This window comes from Leuresthes tenuis, unplaced genomic scaffold (genome assembly GCF_036924035.1).
Source record: "Leuresthes tenuis unplaced genomic scaffold, fLeuTen1.0.hap1 SCAF_5, whole genome shotgun sequence".
NCBI lineage: Eukaryota > Metazoa > Chordata > Actinopteri > Atheriniformes > Atherinopsidae > Leuresthes > Leuresthes tenuis.
Window position 1 is genome coordinate 3,513,013 of NW_027325359.1, and position 16,970 is coordinate 3,529,982.

The 16,970-nt window shown below is 40.4% G+C and overlaps 1 protein-coding gene across 1 annotated transcript; it reads right to left on the reverse strand.

Moving 5' to 3' along the window:
• Positions 1 to 1,793: 1,793 nt before the first annotated feature.
• Positions 1,794 to 16,584, reverse strand: LOC140306871 (tyrosine-protein phosphatase non-receptor type 5-like). Its single transcript, XM_072385491.1, has 14 exons — positions 15,221 to 16,584; positions 11,912 to 12,020; positions 10,557 to 10,833; positions 10,088 to 10,210; positions 9,903 to 9,998; positions 9,369 to 9,625; positions 8,992 to 9,184; positions 8,456 to 8,540; positions 8,158 to 8,237; positions 7,858 to 7,995; positions 7,631 to 7,741; positions 6,074 to 6,234; positions 5,737 to 5,850; positions 1,794 to 4,176 (listed from the first exon to the last, which is right to left on the reverse strand). The coding sequence occupies exons 3-14, from the start codon at positions 10,824 to 10,826 to the stop codon at positions 4,083 to 4,085; spliced, it is 1,722 nt and encodes a 573-aa protein (XP_072241592.1). The 5' UTR covers positions 10,827 to 10,833; positions 11,912 to 12,020; positions 15,221 to 16,584; the 3' UTR covers positions 1,794 to 4,082.
• Between the last annotated feature and the right edge of the window lie 386 nt (positions 16,585 to 16,970).

The window sequence follows — 16,970 nt, forward strand, 5'->3', positions numbered from 1 at the left end:
TTTAAAACAATTAGCTTTGGCTCAGAAAAGATGACATCATTTGTGAATCATATGGTTTCTTCTTTGCATGGTAGTATTTAACCTGCATATGTGGATGGCACGGTGAACTACAGTCAACAATTTCTGGAAGTGTACCTGAGCCCATGCAGTGATATACATGACAGAATCATGTCTGTTTTTAATGCTTTGCTGCCTGAGAGCCAAAAGATCAAAAGCATCCAATATTTATTTTCAGCTGTGCTCTTGCACACAGAGATGTCTCCAGATTCTTTGGATCCTTTTATTATATTATGTGTTGTAGATTAAGGGTTTTTTAAAGAACATTACACTGAAAATGCTCAACAATTTGTGGACATAGTTTATTGATGATTGCTGAACCTCTACCCATATTCATTTCTGTCTAAGAAGCTCTTTTTATATCCAGTCATGTGGCTGATCTGCTTCCAATGAACCCTAATTAGTTGTAACATGTTTCTCTAACTGTTTATTTATAAAATATTGATTTATGAGATTTACAGATCATTGCATTGTGTTTTTATTTACATTTTACACATCCTTGGGGGTTGTTTGGATTCATGTTTAACTTTTTGGTTTCTTTGTAGCATTCATAATGTGCATATCCAGTATTTACATATAAAAAAACAAATAAATTCACGGAAAAGTCTGAAAACATGGCAAAATGTGCTTTTTGGTGTTTAAATAGTAACTTTTAACACACGCTGAAACAGTACAACTTAATTTGTGATAGAAGTAAATGTCCCAAACCAAACTAGCTCATGCCTGAAGTGACATGCCCATATTGAATGTAACGTATTGTACAGTGAACGTTCTAATTAAGTTACATGGTTTTAAGTAACCAACCATTGATAGTATCTGTTACCCTGCAAGTGCAGGGATAGAGTTAGATGTTACACATACATGCTGATCATGTGACACGTTAAGTTGTGTTTTTAATCATGTACCATATACCAGACTTAACTAAATAGAATATCTGAAAGATATTTGCACTGTTTAAACATCCATCCATCCATTTTCTATACCCGTTTAATCCATCGGTCGGGTCGTGGTGGGGCTGGAGCCCAGCCTAGGGGTCATCTGGGCGAGAGGCGGGGAACACCCTGAACAGGTCGCCAGTCCATCACAGGGCCACACAGAGACAAACGAGACAAACAACCACACACACGCTCACACACTCACTCCTAAGGAAAAATGCAACAAAAACAAAACCCAAAGAGAAATGCAGTGACAGCAATCTGATTAAGTGCATAAATAGGACAACTTCCCCATAAACTGTTTTTCTTGTGCTGACACTGAGAAATAATTTTACAAAATAAAAGGCTTTTTATTAATAAGAAGGATAAAAGCAACAACAGCATAAAAACTTGATGTGTCTACATGTCTGAAATTACTCTTACATGATGCTATATAAGGGCTGTAAAGATTGAATGAAATCTAGAAATGAACACAGCTGTATATCCAGTAGCACATTCTCACAAAGCCATGAATAAAACATTTGTGATAAGTGGAGGTTTGAATTCAGTATAATCAAGTCCTTTGTTTGATCAAAAGCTATTGCTCTGTAGCTCTGCCATCAATACTGTGTCATTGAATAAACATTTGAATGAGGAGTATTTGAGCAACACCTAGTGGCCTCTTGATATGACTGCACTGTGTGGTTCTCTTTTAACCTGTTGTGATGTGAGCTGCACTTTGACAGTGAAATGTGAAACTAAAGACTGATAAAGTGTACATTTTGAATAACTAAGTGGAGCTCAAAAAGACAGAAATACAGATTCATGAAAATCTACCTTTATTTGGATGCAAAAACTCACAACTTAAAGCAATACTGTAGCAGAGGAGAGGAATACTGATTGCTGGTTGTTGTATGTCTGACTGTTTGGCTCTTTTGTGATCCCCACTTTGATCATCAGAAGAGGACCAGGTAAGCACTGATAACGAGCACTCAAGATAAAAGCTTTTCAGTCAAGTACATTGACATTATCAGAGGATTACGTCAGAAGTCTGACAACAGATTGTAGCTTTTCTTGTTAATCTCAGTCCTTTATTCCTGAACACAGTAATTTTGGCAGTTTTGTTTTCCTAGTTAAGTTGATGTTGACTAATTGGTCTGAGCCCCTCGCAGGTAAATCCATCCTCTGATAATGTTCATAGCCGAAGAAGTTTTATGATTTTTGTGACATAGAAAACTATCTCCACTGTTTTAGCTGCCTTACACGTAGCATTTATTTCTCAACTGTGTTGTTAACTGAGAGTGGCCGAGAGTCACAGATGGATAGGGACTGCGTAAAAACTCAGTCTGAGGTAAAGTTCTCCTAGAAAATGATAAAAACATACACAGAAAGCAAAGCATATTAAAGCAAAGCCTAAAGGCCTAAAGTAATAATACTAAAGACTGAACATAATCTATTTATTCTCTGTACTGTAAGGTAACTAAGGTAGTTGTCACATTTTGTTCCGTTAAGTCTTGCAATATAAACCAATGGTTTGATCCACAGTATGAGCTACATTCCATCATGGTGTAAACGGAAATATACACAAGGCATCTACTCGAAAGGATTGTATCAAAATGTTCTAAAAATATCTCTGGTTGGTTTCACAAAAGCAAACTGTATCAAAAGCATTGGCTGAGAGCAAGCAATATAATAATAGGCTTAAACCCTTTTACACAACAAAAAGCAGGACAACCAATCACGTCGCTTTGATTGTGGACCTACTGAGTCCCATACAGCACATGCAATCCAATAAACTCAACACAATCAAAACACAATACGGAAAAAAAAAAAACTTATACAGCTGAACATCAGAGAGACAACCTTAGTTGGTCTATTGTGCTTCATACAGATTAGGCCTGGCCTGTCTATACAACAATCATGGGCTTCTTACTTCACAGATGTGTATAAGCTACTGTTGAAAGAAGAGGCGTCACAGAGCATGAGGGTGGGCAGACTTTCATTTACAAGAATACTAGCTGGATATCGCCATCCTTTAGGTTCTGGTGAGTTGTCTTGGCTAGTTTTTCTCTACTCGGTGCCCTTTTGTGAATGCCATGAAGGTTGTGTACATGATGAGATTCCATTTGTGGTGTCTGCCTCCTCAGCGTCACTGGCTCTGTGGTGCCTCTGAATGAACATCTATGGGGCCTCAATGCAGAAGTTGTTTTCTGTAAACACCATGGGCCATGAGGACTGCACAGGCAGTGTGGTAAAACTGTAATACTGCAGACTGCACAGAAATCCTAATTAGTTCATTTATAACCTAACTGATACATTCCTATGTTTCCGTAACATTGCACATGCCTTTAATGAACACTTAGCACCATGCAACCTGAAGATGAGGTGACTCAGGCCTTCTGTAAAGATTTTTTTACATTAATAGAGAGTCAGTAAGAAAAGGCTAGATGTTAGTTAACTTATACTTAATATGAACTTTTATAACAATATAGTGTTAGATATTAGGCTGGCATTTGATTATCTCTGTGGATTTTAAATTATGCTGGCACTTATTGTAAAGGGCCCTTATTATCAACACTAACTTTCTTAGACTGGACTTAGATGTCCCTAAATCAAACTCCATTACAGCTGATCTGAGTTGCTCCAGCTCCAGTTTAACCTTTTGAAAACTGTACAATCACAATGTGAAGGAGCTATTTCGAACCAGAAGCTAAACAAAGTCTTGACAACTTAGACTTGTGAACATCAGTGTGATGGAAGCCTCAACTGCACACATGAGATGACGTTGGGAGTTTGGGCTTGGATTATGCCTGACAGCTGCAACTCATCAGGAATGTGTGGATTTATGACACTGTGATTAGGATTTTTGGAGGGCTGATTCAAATCCCGCCTCCCTATGTTTAGTCTGCTTAAAGACATACAATAAGCACAGAGTTAATGTCAACCTCTCAGTCCTGCCTGAGCAAGCCTGCCTCTGATGAAGAGATTAACATAGTTTGAAGTTGTTAAAGGGTGAGATTGAAATGATGATAAGTACAGTGGTGCATACCACCAGAGGTGGTACAGTGTACAGTGGTGTGTCTCGGTCTGGGTGTGGCTGCAGTGCTAACTCTACTCCTCAGCAGTGTGAGACAGCTGCTTCTCATACAGGCTGAGGACATGATGCACAAACTGGTACTGCTCACACGTCTGGATCATCCCACCCCTAAAAAAAACACACAAAGAAGATTTAAAAAAAGAAGGTGACTTATGATAAGATATGGTCAAAGTAAAACAAATGTACACCAAAAAACATACCACACCAGGTCATTAAGCATTTAAAAATAATAAACCAAAAAGAAGAAGCCGTGTGATATAAAACTAAGTGCATGTCATGATTTAATAGCTTGTATAAACACCTTAAGCAACTTGTTGTGATTGTTTTCCAAATGACTTTATTAGGACACTTGCAAAAGACAGTTTTGGAAGCAACTGAATAATGAGATGCTTACTGCTTTCTGCATTTCAGTATTTCATTTTAATGCATTTCTGCATTGGTTTTGTTAAAAAAAATGTCGATGTGGTGTAAAACATTAAGCACTTATTTATTTTACTCCAATGCTTCCATAGTTATCGCCTTTAGCACAGGATACGCCGGACCATCCTTTATGAGCGAAAGGAGATAATTCTGTCCCACAATTACTTGCTGATGCAACTTTTATAGCAACACTCGATTATTTTTCATCCAGTCATACTGACTGTGATTCATGGGGATAAATATGTAGACAGGAGGATGAGTATGTGGCAACTTTCCTTTTTCAGTTATGAACTAGGAATATTATGCATTATCTCTGCCATAATATATATGATATATATGTATGACACAATTTTCATGTCACAAAGCAATGAGATTGCAATAGACGAGTATTTATTTAACAGCTGAAGTTTCAGTGCTGCAGACCTACATCAGAGTTTAGTCTCATAGTTGAATTCTCATTGCAGCATGGTTGTTTTTTCCCAAGTCATTAAGAATTGTTCCTATCATCTTTCCTCAACCCCATGGTGTTTTTAAGGAGGTCAAGTAGAAGAGCTTTGAAAAAGTACACTAAAGCTATTCGACGGGACCCTCAAATTTGACAGATTAGATGAGTCTTTAGCGTCCCCCAGTGGCCGTTTTACCTAATTGTTTTCACCTGATCCCAGTATAAATATTATTTTTCTTTGGGAGGAGTGATGTTCCCAGGCACCACTTCTTATGCATTCAAAATTCTGTTTTCTGTAATTATTTTAAACAAATGATTACAATCTCAACATATTTCTGTTGAAATCAAACATTTTACATGATGACTGTTCCAGCAAGGAATGAAATATTCATCACATTTTCTGAAACAACCCATGCAACAACAGGCAGGTGACTTATCAAAAACAGGTGTAACTCGCAAATAAAAGAAAGGCTGCCTGTGCATGCGGCTCTGCTGGTGTCAGGGTAAAAAGCTGGTGTTGCTGACATGCTTTCATGGAAATTAACCACAATTAATGCTATTAGTAAGGAGTAGTGATGCTACTTCTATTTGAGATTTTAAAAAAACCCAGCTTGATTGATAGTGTGATTCTCTTTTAGCTGTGATATTTGATTGAGATATTTCCCATAAATTCCTCTGTATTTTCTTTCCAGGGTGAAGCCCACAGAGCTTTCTCTCTTGATTTGATTCTCCTTTTTTTCTTTTCTTCATTTGCCTGAACTAAAGAAAGTCATGAGCATATGCAAGGACAAAGCACATTTCACCTGTCCAGACGGAGCTGGCAGGTGGTTCTCAGGATGTCCACCACACCCTCAGTCCTCAGCTGCTTGCACAAGATGGAGGTGGCAATGAAGCAGCCAGTTCGACCAATTCCAGCACTGTGAGAGAAAATTTTGATTGTTAGGGAAGAACTGAGACTGAAAAGCGTGCCGATTAGAACAGATTACACTGTGATTAAAAGGAAAAGGAAATACTTCTTGGGGAAAAGGCATGAATAGGCCTTCTAATGTATAAAACTGGGTGCTTTCCACTGTGAGTCAACACTAACAACATGGCTTTATTTTCTAACATGAGGTCTTTTTTGTTCCGTTTGCAGTGTACCTGCAATGGACAATTGTAGGGCCACTGGAGGGTGGGGCTTCCTCCCGGGCTCGTTCTACCTCTTGTACCAGCTCCAGCAGGGGTGGAGCCTTGTCTGGGGTCTTCTGATCAGGCCAGGAGGTGTACCAGTAATGCCGCAGACTGCGCTCCTCATCCCCACACTGGCACGAACACACAGACACACAGAAAGGATTGAAATACTTTGTTTGCATTGTTCACACATCTACATAAAGAAAAATTTCTGTTGCATGTGCATCCACACTGTTACGTCATTGTCAGTTGCCATAACAACAGCAAATGCAGAGCAAGACATGTAAAAAAATGCCTTTATTGTCTATTCTTCTCTTAACAGTACTGTGCACTGTCAAATCTAGCAGTTTCCACTATCCCCTGAGTGCCAGTCTCCCAGTAATTATTAATACTACAGATACACAACACAACCAGAGATAAACAAACAAAGCTTTTAACTCGGAGAACATTTGTACAATGATCCCATGGTGCTTATCAATCAAATGCAGCCTGCATTAGCTTAATCATGCTTGTTTTGTAAAGTGCCAATGCCACCATGACCCCAAATTAAATATAGATCATCATGAACACAAGAAGCAGTAACATAATGGATACCACCAACAAACACAAATATTTGAGGTGTGTCTGGATACCACTTTGTATTTTGATTGTAGAGAAAATCGATCACATCATCATGAGATGTTGAGAACAGAAAAATTTGATGTTGTCATTAATGAAATGTTGTGTATTATTGATTGTGAGAGCAGTCATTCTGACATATATAGACATGTAGTACCACTGAGTTTAGTAGTAACACCCCAGAGCAGCTGAGGTAACAGGATGTCACCGGAGTTTCTCAAATCTTTTGGACATTATGCACACACACATTAAGAGGGGCATGTCTTTCCAAGGCTTCATTTCCAGTCACTAACGCAGAATTTCCCAGAAGGTTATGAACTAAGACGAATTAAAAGACAAAAATAAAGACAAATATTTGGAATTTGCAGTTGTTTGCAAATATGCATGCATTATCTGAAAGTATGCTCAGTAAAAAAAGCCCATTATTTTGACCAGTCACACAACTAAAAGTGTTGTTCTTGTTCACATTAAAGGCATTCTTCAAGCATCCAGTTATGGCTTTCAAAGGTTACCTGGAGTCAGGATTTAGAAAACCCAAGGTCGGATGTATAAACGTGCATCCATTTTTTTTCTCCACACACAAACTGAATAAAGGAAGAATTTAAGGTGTGAATGAGTTTAACACGTATATTTCACACGTATGTCAAACCTTTTGTACAGATTTGTAAACAGACATTTTTTTTTTTACTGTGAGGTTAACATGAAATATAAAGCAAGATAGATTTGAACTTAAACTGAAGGGTTCTCTGTGCCAAAGTGCAGCCCTATAAAACCCCTACTATGGCTGTGTTCTTATTCAAAGTTGTGAACAGCAGATTGAATTGAATTATTCCCTACTGGTGATAAATCTTGAAATGGATTTCTGATCCTGGTATTCATCTTTCTAATTGTGGGGCAACTGTGGTTTACCTTCAGAGTAAACACCCTCAGACTGTAGTCATCCTCCTGGGTTACCATGACAACGGTGATCTCTATGCCCTCATGGGTCACAGTGTCCTCAGGCCAGTACTCTGCACATTTCTATAAGACCCAATAGACCCACAAGAGAATATTTTACCTGTTCTTTTATCGACCAAGAATAACAGTGCTTTATTCCAGTAATTCATCATCAAAATTACTCATGTCTACACAATTACTTCGTTCTTCTCCTCCAGGTTAGTGATCATCACTATGATTGGGCTTCTCTCCTGCCACACCATCCTCCAGAAGTCCCCCACTGTGTTCACAGTGGGACCCTGGGTGGCAATGTAAGCTCGCTCTTCATCCCCATAACCCTGGACACAGGCACACACACACACACATGCCAGGGTTTGACAGTTATTTATTACCCAAGAATAACAAGGTCAGTGACATTGAGTATAAGTGAAATACCAGTGGCTACTTCACAGCATTGCTGAGGAAAGAGCCTGTTCATAAATACACACATTTTCACTTACTTTAAGATAATTAGCATTGATGTAGGTGGAGAGAAAATCCTCTTCATCCTGTGAGTTTAAGATGACTCTGCTGTGTGTATCTGCACATGGACAGTGTGACAAAAACATGAGTAAGAGTGACAGAGGGTTTGTGTCACTTTGTGAGCTGCATTTCTGTATGGATAAAAAGACTGGGAAAAGGACCTTTTACAGATGTGTCTGAGCAATATTGCTCACTGTGATGTGAACTTATTAAAGCAAAGCAGTATAAATACTATAATCTGTCATTTTTTTGACAGTTCTTGACAGCTATACTCACTCGGTAAAATGGTTTTGTAGCGGTTCTTTCTCACCAGCCCTGGGTAATTGTATTCCTTAGGGTCCACAAAGTTCATGGGAGTTTCCTGCCAGTGGACAAAGAACAATTGGTGCCTGAAAAATCAGTCCTTGCAGAAAGGTCCAGGCCTTTCCTTCTACCAAACTCTAAGAAAATAATATTGAAAAACATGAAGTCGTCCACTGCCCCTCGCATCAAACTGTTGCTGTCTAAGTGTACATGACTTAAAGGCTCCTGATAATGTTTTATCTGATCTTGAACGCTCATCTTTATGCCTTGTAGTCACTGGAATCCTCTGTGGATTTTATATGCAAATATACTTGTAGCCCTCCATCCTTCGCCCACTGACAGGCGGTGAAAAAGCTTACGGGTGTGTGCAGAGCTCTGATGGGTGTTTGTGCCTGTGTGGGTGTGAGCATTAGCGTCCGCACCTATGTTTGTGTGTCAGTGTCAGTCTTTTCCGGTGTGTCTCTGTTAATCTACAGTGTAGGTGGCTGAGCTGCTCTTGCGTCACTTACATAAAACTCAGCCTGTAGGCTCTGGTCATCCATTGCCCTTGTATGTAGCATAGCTGGGGTCAGGACGTGTGACCCCTGTCGGAGGTACTCCTGGGCAGACTGGTCTCTGGGAGAGAGCTGGGCTCCATAGCCGTAGGGCTCTGTGCAGCCTGGTGTGCACATGTCCAAGGTCAGAGAAACATTGGAGCCTCTCCTGTGTGATTCAGACGGAGTTAGTCTGTAAAAACGTCCACTACGTGTGCATCCGTTTTTCATGTAAAAATATTACTTCAGTTGTATGGGTTCGGCACATTCGTGCAGTTACCGAAACGGACAGAGACACTAAACATTTCTCTCTTATTTCACAAAAACAACTCATCTGTGCAGAGAGCTCTAACCTCTCCTGAAGCCCCACTGGTGTGACGGTGAGCGTGGCGGCATCTCCATCCGCCCTGGTGTCTGTGCCAATGTCAAAGACAGGGGTCTGGGGCACTGGGTCCAAGTCCAGTAGATCCTCTTGAGCATCTGTCCACTCCGACAGGGTGAAGGAGGGCTGGCGACTCACAGACTGACGACGGTCACTAATGTCCCTTGACACCGTTCCTGATGACCACAAGCCAGTACCGTAACGCCACTTAGACACCATGTGCACAACCTGAATAGAATGAACAGAGGAAAAGAAACAGTGAATGGCATCATTGGATAAAAGCAGATGCGCATTCAAACCTGAGTTCACAAACAATTCAGTCAACTAAGAAACACATTTTTCAGTCAATCTCGTTTCTGTAAAAGACGGTTGTGGTCCTACATGATAAATTACAATCATTCATCGTTTGAAAATCTAACATTAAAGCAAAAAAGATCTAACAATTGAAATTTTGAATAAAAATGCTGTTATGGATATGAGATTAAAGATTCTGTCAGTGTCTTACCATGACTACACAGATGGCCACACCGACGCCTGCAGTGCCATGGACAATCCAGTTGTGCTGTTTGGTGTTCGCCACCTCCCCCATTAACACCATGGACTATCCAGTGCAGAGAAACACAGAGAGTTAGACACAGATGATGCTTCAAAATTAACTGTGCTACACTATAGGTAACATCTGAAACTTACGTCCATTCCAAAAATTGGCTGGCATGGTAAAATGAAGCCAAGGTAGAAGTCAATGACCTGCAGAGCTTTGTAGATGGATGAGAGTGGTCCATTTCCCTCCAGGACAAAAAACACCCAGTACCCCTGTGAGGAGAGAAAGATGGAGGGCTCATGTTCAGGTAATCACAGGCTGCCACGATGTGAAAAGCAAATGAAGAAGAAAAGTAGATGGCCTGTACTTTTTCACATATGAATGGAACAATAAGTCAATGAAAACAGTGGTAAGACAGAAGAAGAACAAAAGCGTTGGCAAATATCAAGAGAATATGAGAATGTAATGCATATAAAAAGTAAAAAATAAGAAGAAGGCATTTGCTTTGCTTATGTTGCAGTTACACTAACTTGGGTTTTTCTTGTATTCACAGCAAAACTGAAAAACAAACTAAATCAGAAATTGAAGGAAAACACTTTTTAAAACCGATTCACGTACTGTGACTTGGGAGAATATAAACAGTGCAGCCCAGCAGTGGATCTCAATCACCAACGCGTACACCTTATGTATAAACACTTCCTCTCCCTGTGGGCTTTGACCCCCTGTGGGTCCATCTTTGCAGTCAAAAAGCCCTTCTTTTTTAAAGACTCCATCGCCTATTTTCTCTGTCTTTGTGGGCTCATCCAACCAGACGGGGTCCTCATCGGGCCTCAGAAAGATGGAGTCTTCAGTGTGCGAACGTGTGGAGCTACTCAGCCGGCGGGTCATGATCCCCCTGTCAAAAGAAGTTCCTCTAAGTTAAGTTAGGTGTATTTGATTGCTCTTCATGTGATATAAAAAATGAATTATCATAAAGCTTGGTATAATTATATATATATGAAACCGGATTCAGATTTTTTTAAAGTTTTAGTAGAAGGCAGCACACACAGCACTTGCATGACATCTTTTATGGTGCTTGTCATCTGATTCCCACAAAAAGTCTTAGTTTAAACTCACGTTTTCTTTGGATATTCCTTTAATCTTTTATAGACAGAAAAAATTGATTGTTTGTTTTGTGGTTCAAGGTTTTTTAAGACCGTTAACAAGATCTGAGTATGCCATATTTAAGGTTTTTCTGCTCACCAGGCCTACAATGTGTATACATTTTCAACCTCACCAAAGAGCAATGTTTTTCAGTTCAATTGAGTGCTCGATGTGTTTGTTAGCTTCTGTGAATGTGTCTTATTGTGTGTTTTTAAATAAGCGAGTGTATGACAGAAAGGGTTGCATTTATTCGACAGGCCTATTCAGAGGTACAGCTAAGCAACTTGGAGTGGTCCTCATCTCCGGATCCTCTTGTTTCCCTTAGATTGGACTCTATCGTATCAATGTGTGTGTATGTGTTCGTGTTGTGAGTGTGTGCAAACGTGTGTGTGAGTTAGAAAGGAAGAGAGAGAGAGTGACGCTCTATTGTGAAGAGATGAGTCAGGGGTAGCGTGTTTACAGCCCTGTCCGTCACCCTGGCAACAGAGTGGCTCTCATCCCTCTCATCCGTCCTGAGCATTATTATCTACTGACAACACACACACACACACCAGTCAGCAGTCAAAGCCCTTTTCTGCCCTCCACTTTTGTCCTTCAACCATTAATAAAGGTGTTTTGTACATTTGGCTGATTATCACCACGTGATTTGCGCCGATGTGTGAAAGCGGGGGTTAGTGAGAGTGGTGGCGTGCTGTCAGTGCTCATATCACTTAATGTGTGAATGTGTTGCCGATGGCTAAATTTGTTGCGAGTTAAGTTTGGAACAAGTTTTCATCAATGACAAACAAATAATGAACAACATGGAATATAAAGCCAGTCAGAAGACTTACCTATGAGAGATGGCAGGGAACTGGTGATGGAGTTAGATCACATGATCAATTTGAATCCTGTATCCTGTGGCAACTGGTTGTTGTCGGCCATTGTGAGGCAAATACAGTTCTGAAGGACACAAGATACGAGCCAAATGACGAAAAGCATCATAGTCACGGATCATTTCAATACAGTCTTAATCTTGCCCCACTCAGCGTTTATAGTGGAGACACCCTGTGACCAGTTCAGCTGGTCACACTGAGACAGGGTTAGTAATCCAGTTTCCTCTGAATATGGATCAGAGTAGCACCTTCATCAGCTCCCAGCTGTGCTTTCATGAGCGGAGGATGGTGATGTGAGGTGACACTGTAAACTGTCAATAGTTCTTCCCCTCTCCTTCTTCCCTGCCTCTTTGGGAGGAAGAGGCAGGGATGATTCAAGCCAGACACCCTCAGAAACACATTCAGATAGCTCCGGTCAAATCAGTATGCATGAAGTCAAGCCTACCCTGCTCTCCTCTACAAACCCCCCCCCTCTCCTCCTGAGCCACTGGACCCTGTTGAACGAACGGGTTGAGCTCAGCGGAATAAGAGACCACACCAGTGGCAGAAGATGTGTGTGTGTGCAGGTGTTGAACAGAGAGGAGCTGCTTTTAGTATTTTTCTTCCTCTCTTTGCTTGCTGTGAAGGTGGTTTTGAAGTGATGACGCCAGTTAGCCCAGCTCGTAGCCATGGCAATGTGCATACATGCAACCTATATATATATATATATATATATATATATATATATATATATATATGTAAAGTGCACACACACTCAAACATAGACACACACAAACAGGTCCAGATTATGTTGTATAAGAGAAAGTTCAGTGTGCTTCCATTTTTAAATAATAGGTAGATAGGTAGAGGAGTGGATGGAGGGAGGAATGGGAGGAAAAGCAACTCTTTTTTTGTGTGAAGGTTGTCTGAAGCAATGACGCAGTGAGGTTGGCGTTTTGGTAACTGTGGCAACCAACATTCTGTAGTGCACACACACATACACAGACATGCACGCACACGCTTTGGCAGGCACACTGCATGAAAAATAAAAAACACAAACATACATCTGCACTGGGAGAGCAGTGACAATATTCCCGTTTGTCTAAAAAGAAAAAAAATCCACCTCTCTTCGCTGTTGATCTTTGAGGTATATATCTCTGTTTTTCCAGACTCTCGCTTTAGCTGCTGAGTGTTTGTATTGCGTATTGTCTGGTACATTTAATCAAAGCTGAAGTGAGGATTTTAAAAATACTGAACTCTTTAATGTCCTCCGATTGCAGAGAAGTCTGTAAATCTCTGCAAAATTATTAGTTTCCTTGCCATCGTGCTCTGATCAAAGCATCTTTTAGAGATTTTGAGATATTTAGGGTATATATATCTTTCAAATTGTAGGATTGAAAATATCAGGTTTATATCAAGCAATGTAGAGAAAGCTTGGATCGTAATACCTAATAATACATAATACAGTTTTAAGTATTATAGCTCTTTAATTTTTTAGCACAGACAAAAGCATAGAACCAAACATGCATGAAACAGTTTGAATCTAGCTGATAATCTTATCTAACATTTCCTTCCAAATTAGACAGTGACGACTGTCAGAAAGAGACCAAAAGACAGCCTGTTTCAGCTTATAAACAACGTCACCAGTGAAGGAACTCGTATTTACAGTTAATTCAAAATCATATAAAAAAATAAGAAACCTCAGCTGATATTGTAATATTAGGAACTAGGAAATAGTTTAAGTTAAAAAACGCCTTAGAAAGTGTTCCCGGCAGCAAGTTATACCAAATACATTTGTGGCATATAAGACAAACCTAACAGTTGATTCAGCCTTATTCCTCTTTTCTTCCTTCCTTGGGTCCGAACAAACACCACCCCCTCAGTCTTCAATTAGAGTATGGGCATAGTGTTTCCATTGATCTGCATCCATTCAAGAACCTACTGTCCGGTTTAGTCTGTACAAAGTTATGCAAAAATCCTGTGGCTTCCGTCCCAAGAGAACTGCAGGACCATGAATGACCGACTTTTACTCTGTAAAACCCTTTCCTGAAAACTGGAACGAGGGGAATTAATGTAGTGACAGCTGGCTCAGGCTTAAATGGATATTCCTGATTCTCCGGAATAATGCCTGGAAAATAATGGATCCAAATCTGCTTTTGTGCTCTATTTCTAAAAATGGTTAGACTCTGTTTTGCTTTGTCTGATGTGCTGTGGCCATCCACTAAAATATTTCAGGTGGATTGGTGCATCATTTACAGTTTCCAGGTGAAAACAAATGAATAAAGAGCGGCTATTGAGTGTGTTGTTGTGCTCGTGTGGCATCGAGACATGATAAGAGGAAGCTCTTACTGAAAGTGATGATGGGATGGTAACTTGAGATAAAGTCACGAGGGCTGAGACCTGTCTCATCAACCTTTTTCTCCCATACACACGCACAAACTCATGCACAGATCTTGATATCAATACGCAAAAAGCTCCCGATGACCTTAAAATGAAATACCCAGCAAACCTGGAGCTTTCTCTTGTATATCACAGAGACAGCTAATCAATCAGGTCTTCTGTTTACAAAGACTTCTACAGTTTAGTGAAGCAACTTCAGAAGCAGCGCAAAGACAAATCTCGTTAACAAACATATAAACTTACAGTTCTTCCAAAGCTAAACTGTATGAATAATTGAAATGTGCTGCATGGTGAATTGATTTACAGGCTGCTGGAGATAAATCTGGATTCTCAGTGACAAAGGATTGCGTTACATGACTGCACTGCATCAAAGCACCAGTGCAGGAATGGCATTCTCTGGCAGTCATTCATACTAAGACAAAACACCATTCATATCACGTACATGGCTACGGTGAGCTAGAGCGACCACACAGTGCAGAGCTGGATGGATTAGTAATGAATCACCCAGGGAGGTGGACTGTTGCATGTCTCTTTTTGGTAACTCCCACTTGTCACATAGATATGATACAGAAATGAAAATCAAGCTTAGAGTAGTAATAGGGAGGGCAAAATCAAGGTAAAAGCAAGATCTTCGAACCAACCTGTTGTCAATTTTTCAGTTTGATTTATCTGAGAACGAGCACACGTACAGAATCTACATGACACATCCCTACCGTTTTTCAGCCTGGAGAGCAATACAGCCATATAAACCGTGGGGGCTTTGCTGAGGAATTGGTATTCACCTCGTGTCGCACTGCCACAGAGGAGGAACGAAGGAAAAGACAAGAGGAGAAGAAGGGGGTCTGGAACCATCATAGCGCTGAGTGTGGTTAGGATAAGTCTTCTTACCTGGCTGAGGTTGTCTTCACATCGCCATCTGCTGCTCTGCTCCCTCTGAGCCAAAGACCAGAAGCCAAACACCAACAACCACGCCAATCCCTTTACTGCTCCTCTGTCTGAGAGAAGAGCGAGTGTGTTTGCATGTGAGAGGAAGAGAGACCGACAACGGCAGACAGAGAGAGGCAGAGGATGTGTGTGAGGTTTGCAAAGGAAGAGTCTACAAATGTAGGTGTGTGCGAGGGAGAGATAGAGATACAGAAGTCTGATGGGTTTTCTTTTGTTTGTATCCTGGAGGAAAGAGAGATCCACAGGCGGCAGCTTCGTCTAGGTATATGCAGCAAGAGGCTGTGCGGTAGCCTTGGCAACAGAGCCAGAATGAGGGAGAGCCAGTGAGGGAGCTGGAGGGTGAGAGAGTCTGCATGTGTGAATGTGTGACTGTGCGTGTGTGTTTATTAATAATTTTGTGGGGACGTAAATCTGGTCCTACACACACTTTGAAGGTAAACCCTTGAGTTTTAAAACTAATGCTGGTGATAGATTATACATATCAATCAGCTTACAAATCCTAAGTAAATGCCAAAAACAAATGTATCCTGATAACACACCATGGACCTTAAATGGTGCCCAGATCTATTAAACCCAGATCAATATACCACAATCCTGCATCGGGTGACAATGAACAAGGTCAATGTAGCTGTTAAGTGCCATCTTGCTGCCATAAATTCTCACTGATACAACAATTGTGTATCAATCCTCCTGCATAAATAGATCCCAGCAAGTACGGTATTTCACATGTTTTTACTGCAAGAGAAATAGATGCTGAAGCGAGCAGCTATTTTAGGAAATACTCGTTAAAAGAAAATTTTGACCATGCTTGTAACTCATTTTTGACAAATTTACATCGTCAATATGGCTGAATTTGAGGCTGAGTAATACGAACAGGTTGGAGAAAATCATAAAGCGTTGAGAGACAAGCCTTTTTCAGCGGCTACATCTCTTCAAGGACTAATAAATACATTTCCAGCCTAATATTTCAGATTGAGGTTCAATGACTAAATAATGGAATCGGTATCTTCCAAAGTGATAAAAACACAATTATGTGTGTGTGTATATAGTAGGAAGAGTCAGATCATAACACATCACTGAGCAGTGAACACCCCCGACTGTCGCCTCCTCTGCTTCCAAGCTGTATGCTCTGCCACCCACCCACCTCACTCACTCATCTCCGTCAGCCCACCCCCCCACTCACCATCACCCAGGTCTATCCTTTTCCAGTCTCCATCATCCTCATCATTCCATGTTATCCCCTCTCTCTTCTCAGTTGCTCTTTTTCTCCTCCTCTTTGCATTTCTAGTTTCTCCCCCTTTTCAGTGCGTTGCTCTCCCTTTCCCTCCTTCCTGTCTTGCCATATGGTAGCCTTTCCGTGTCAGCTCTCTGAACTCACCAGCATCTATATGATCAACACAAATACTGGGGTGACGAATACCAGCATAATGCCCTTTTTTTAACTGATGTGTTTTTATTTTTCTAAATTAATTAGGAAAAAATACACTTAATAATATGTACACAATAAAGTAAACACTATACTGTTGTTAAAGTATCTATCGTATCATACTTTTAGACATTGCTAATCCCTTTTTGAATACAGGGAACACAAATTTCTCCTTAGAAAAACTTAAAATCTCATCAATTCCATAAGACCTCATTAATATCAATGGAAAGTCAGCTAGCTTCTGAAGAATTCATGTGTCACAGTGGC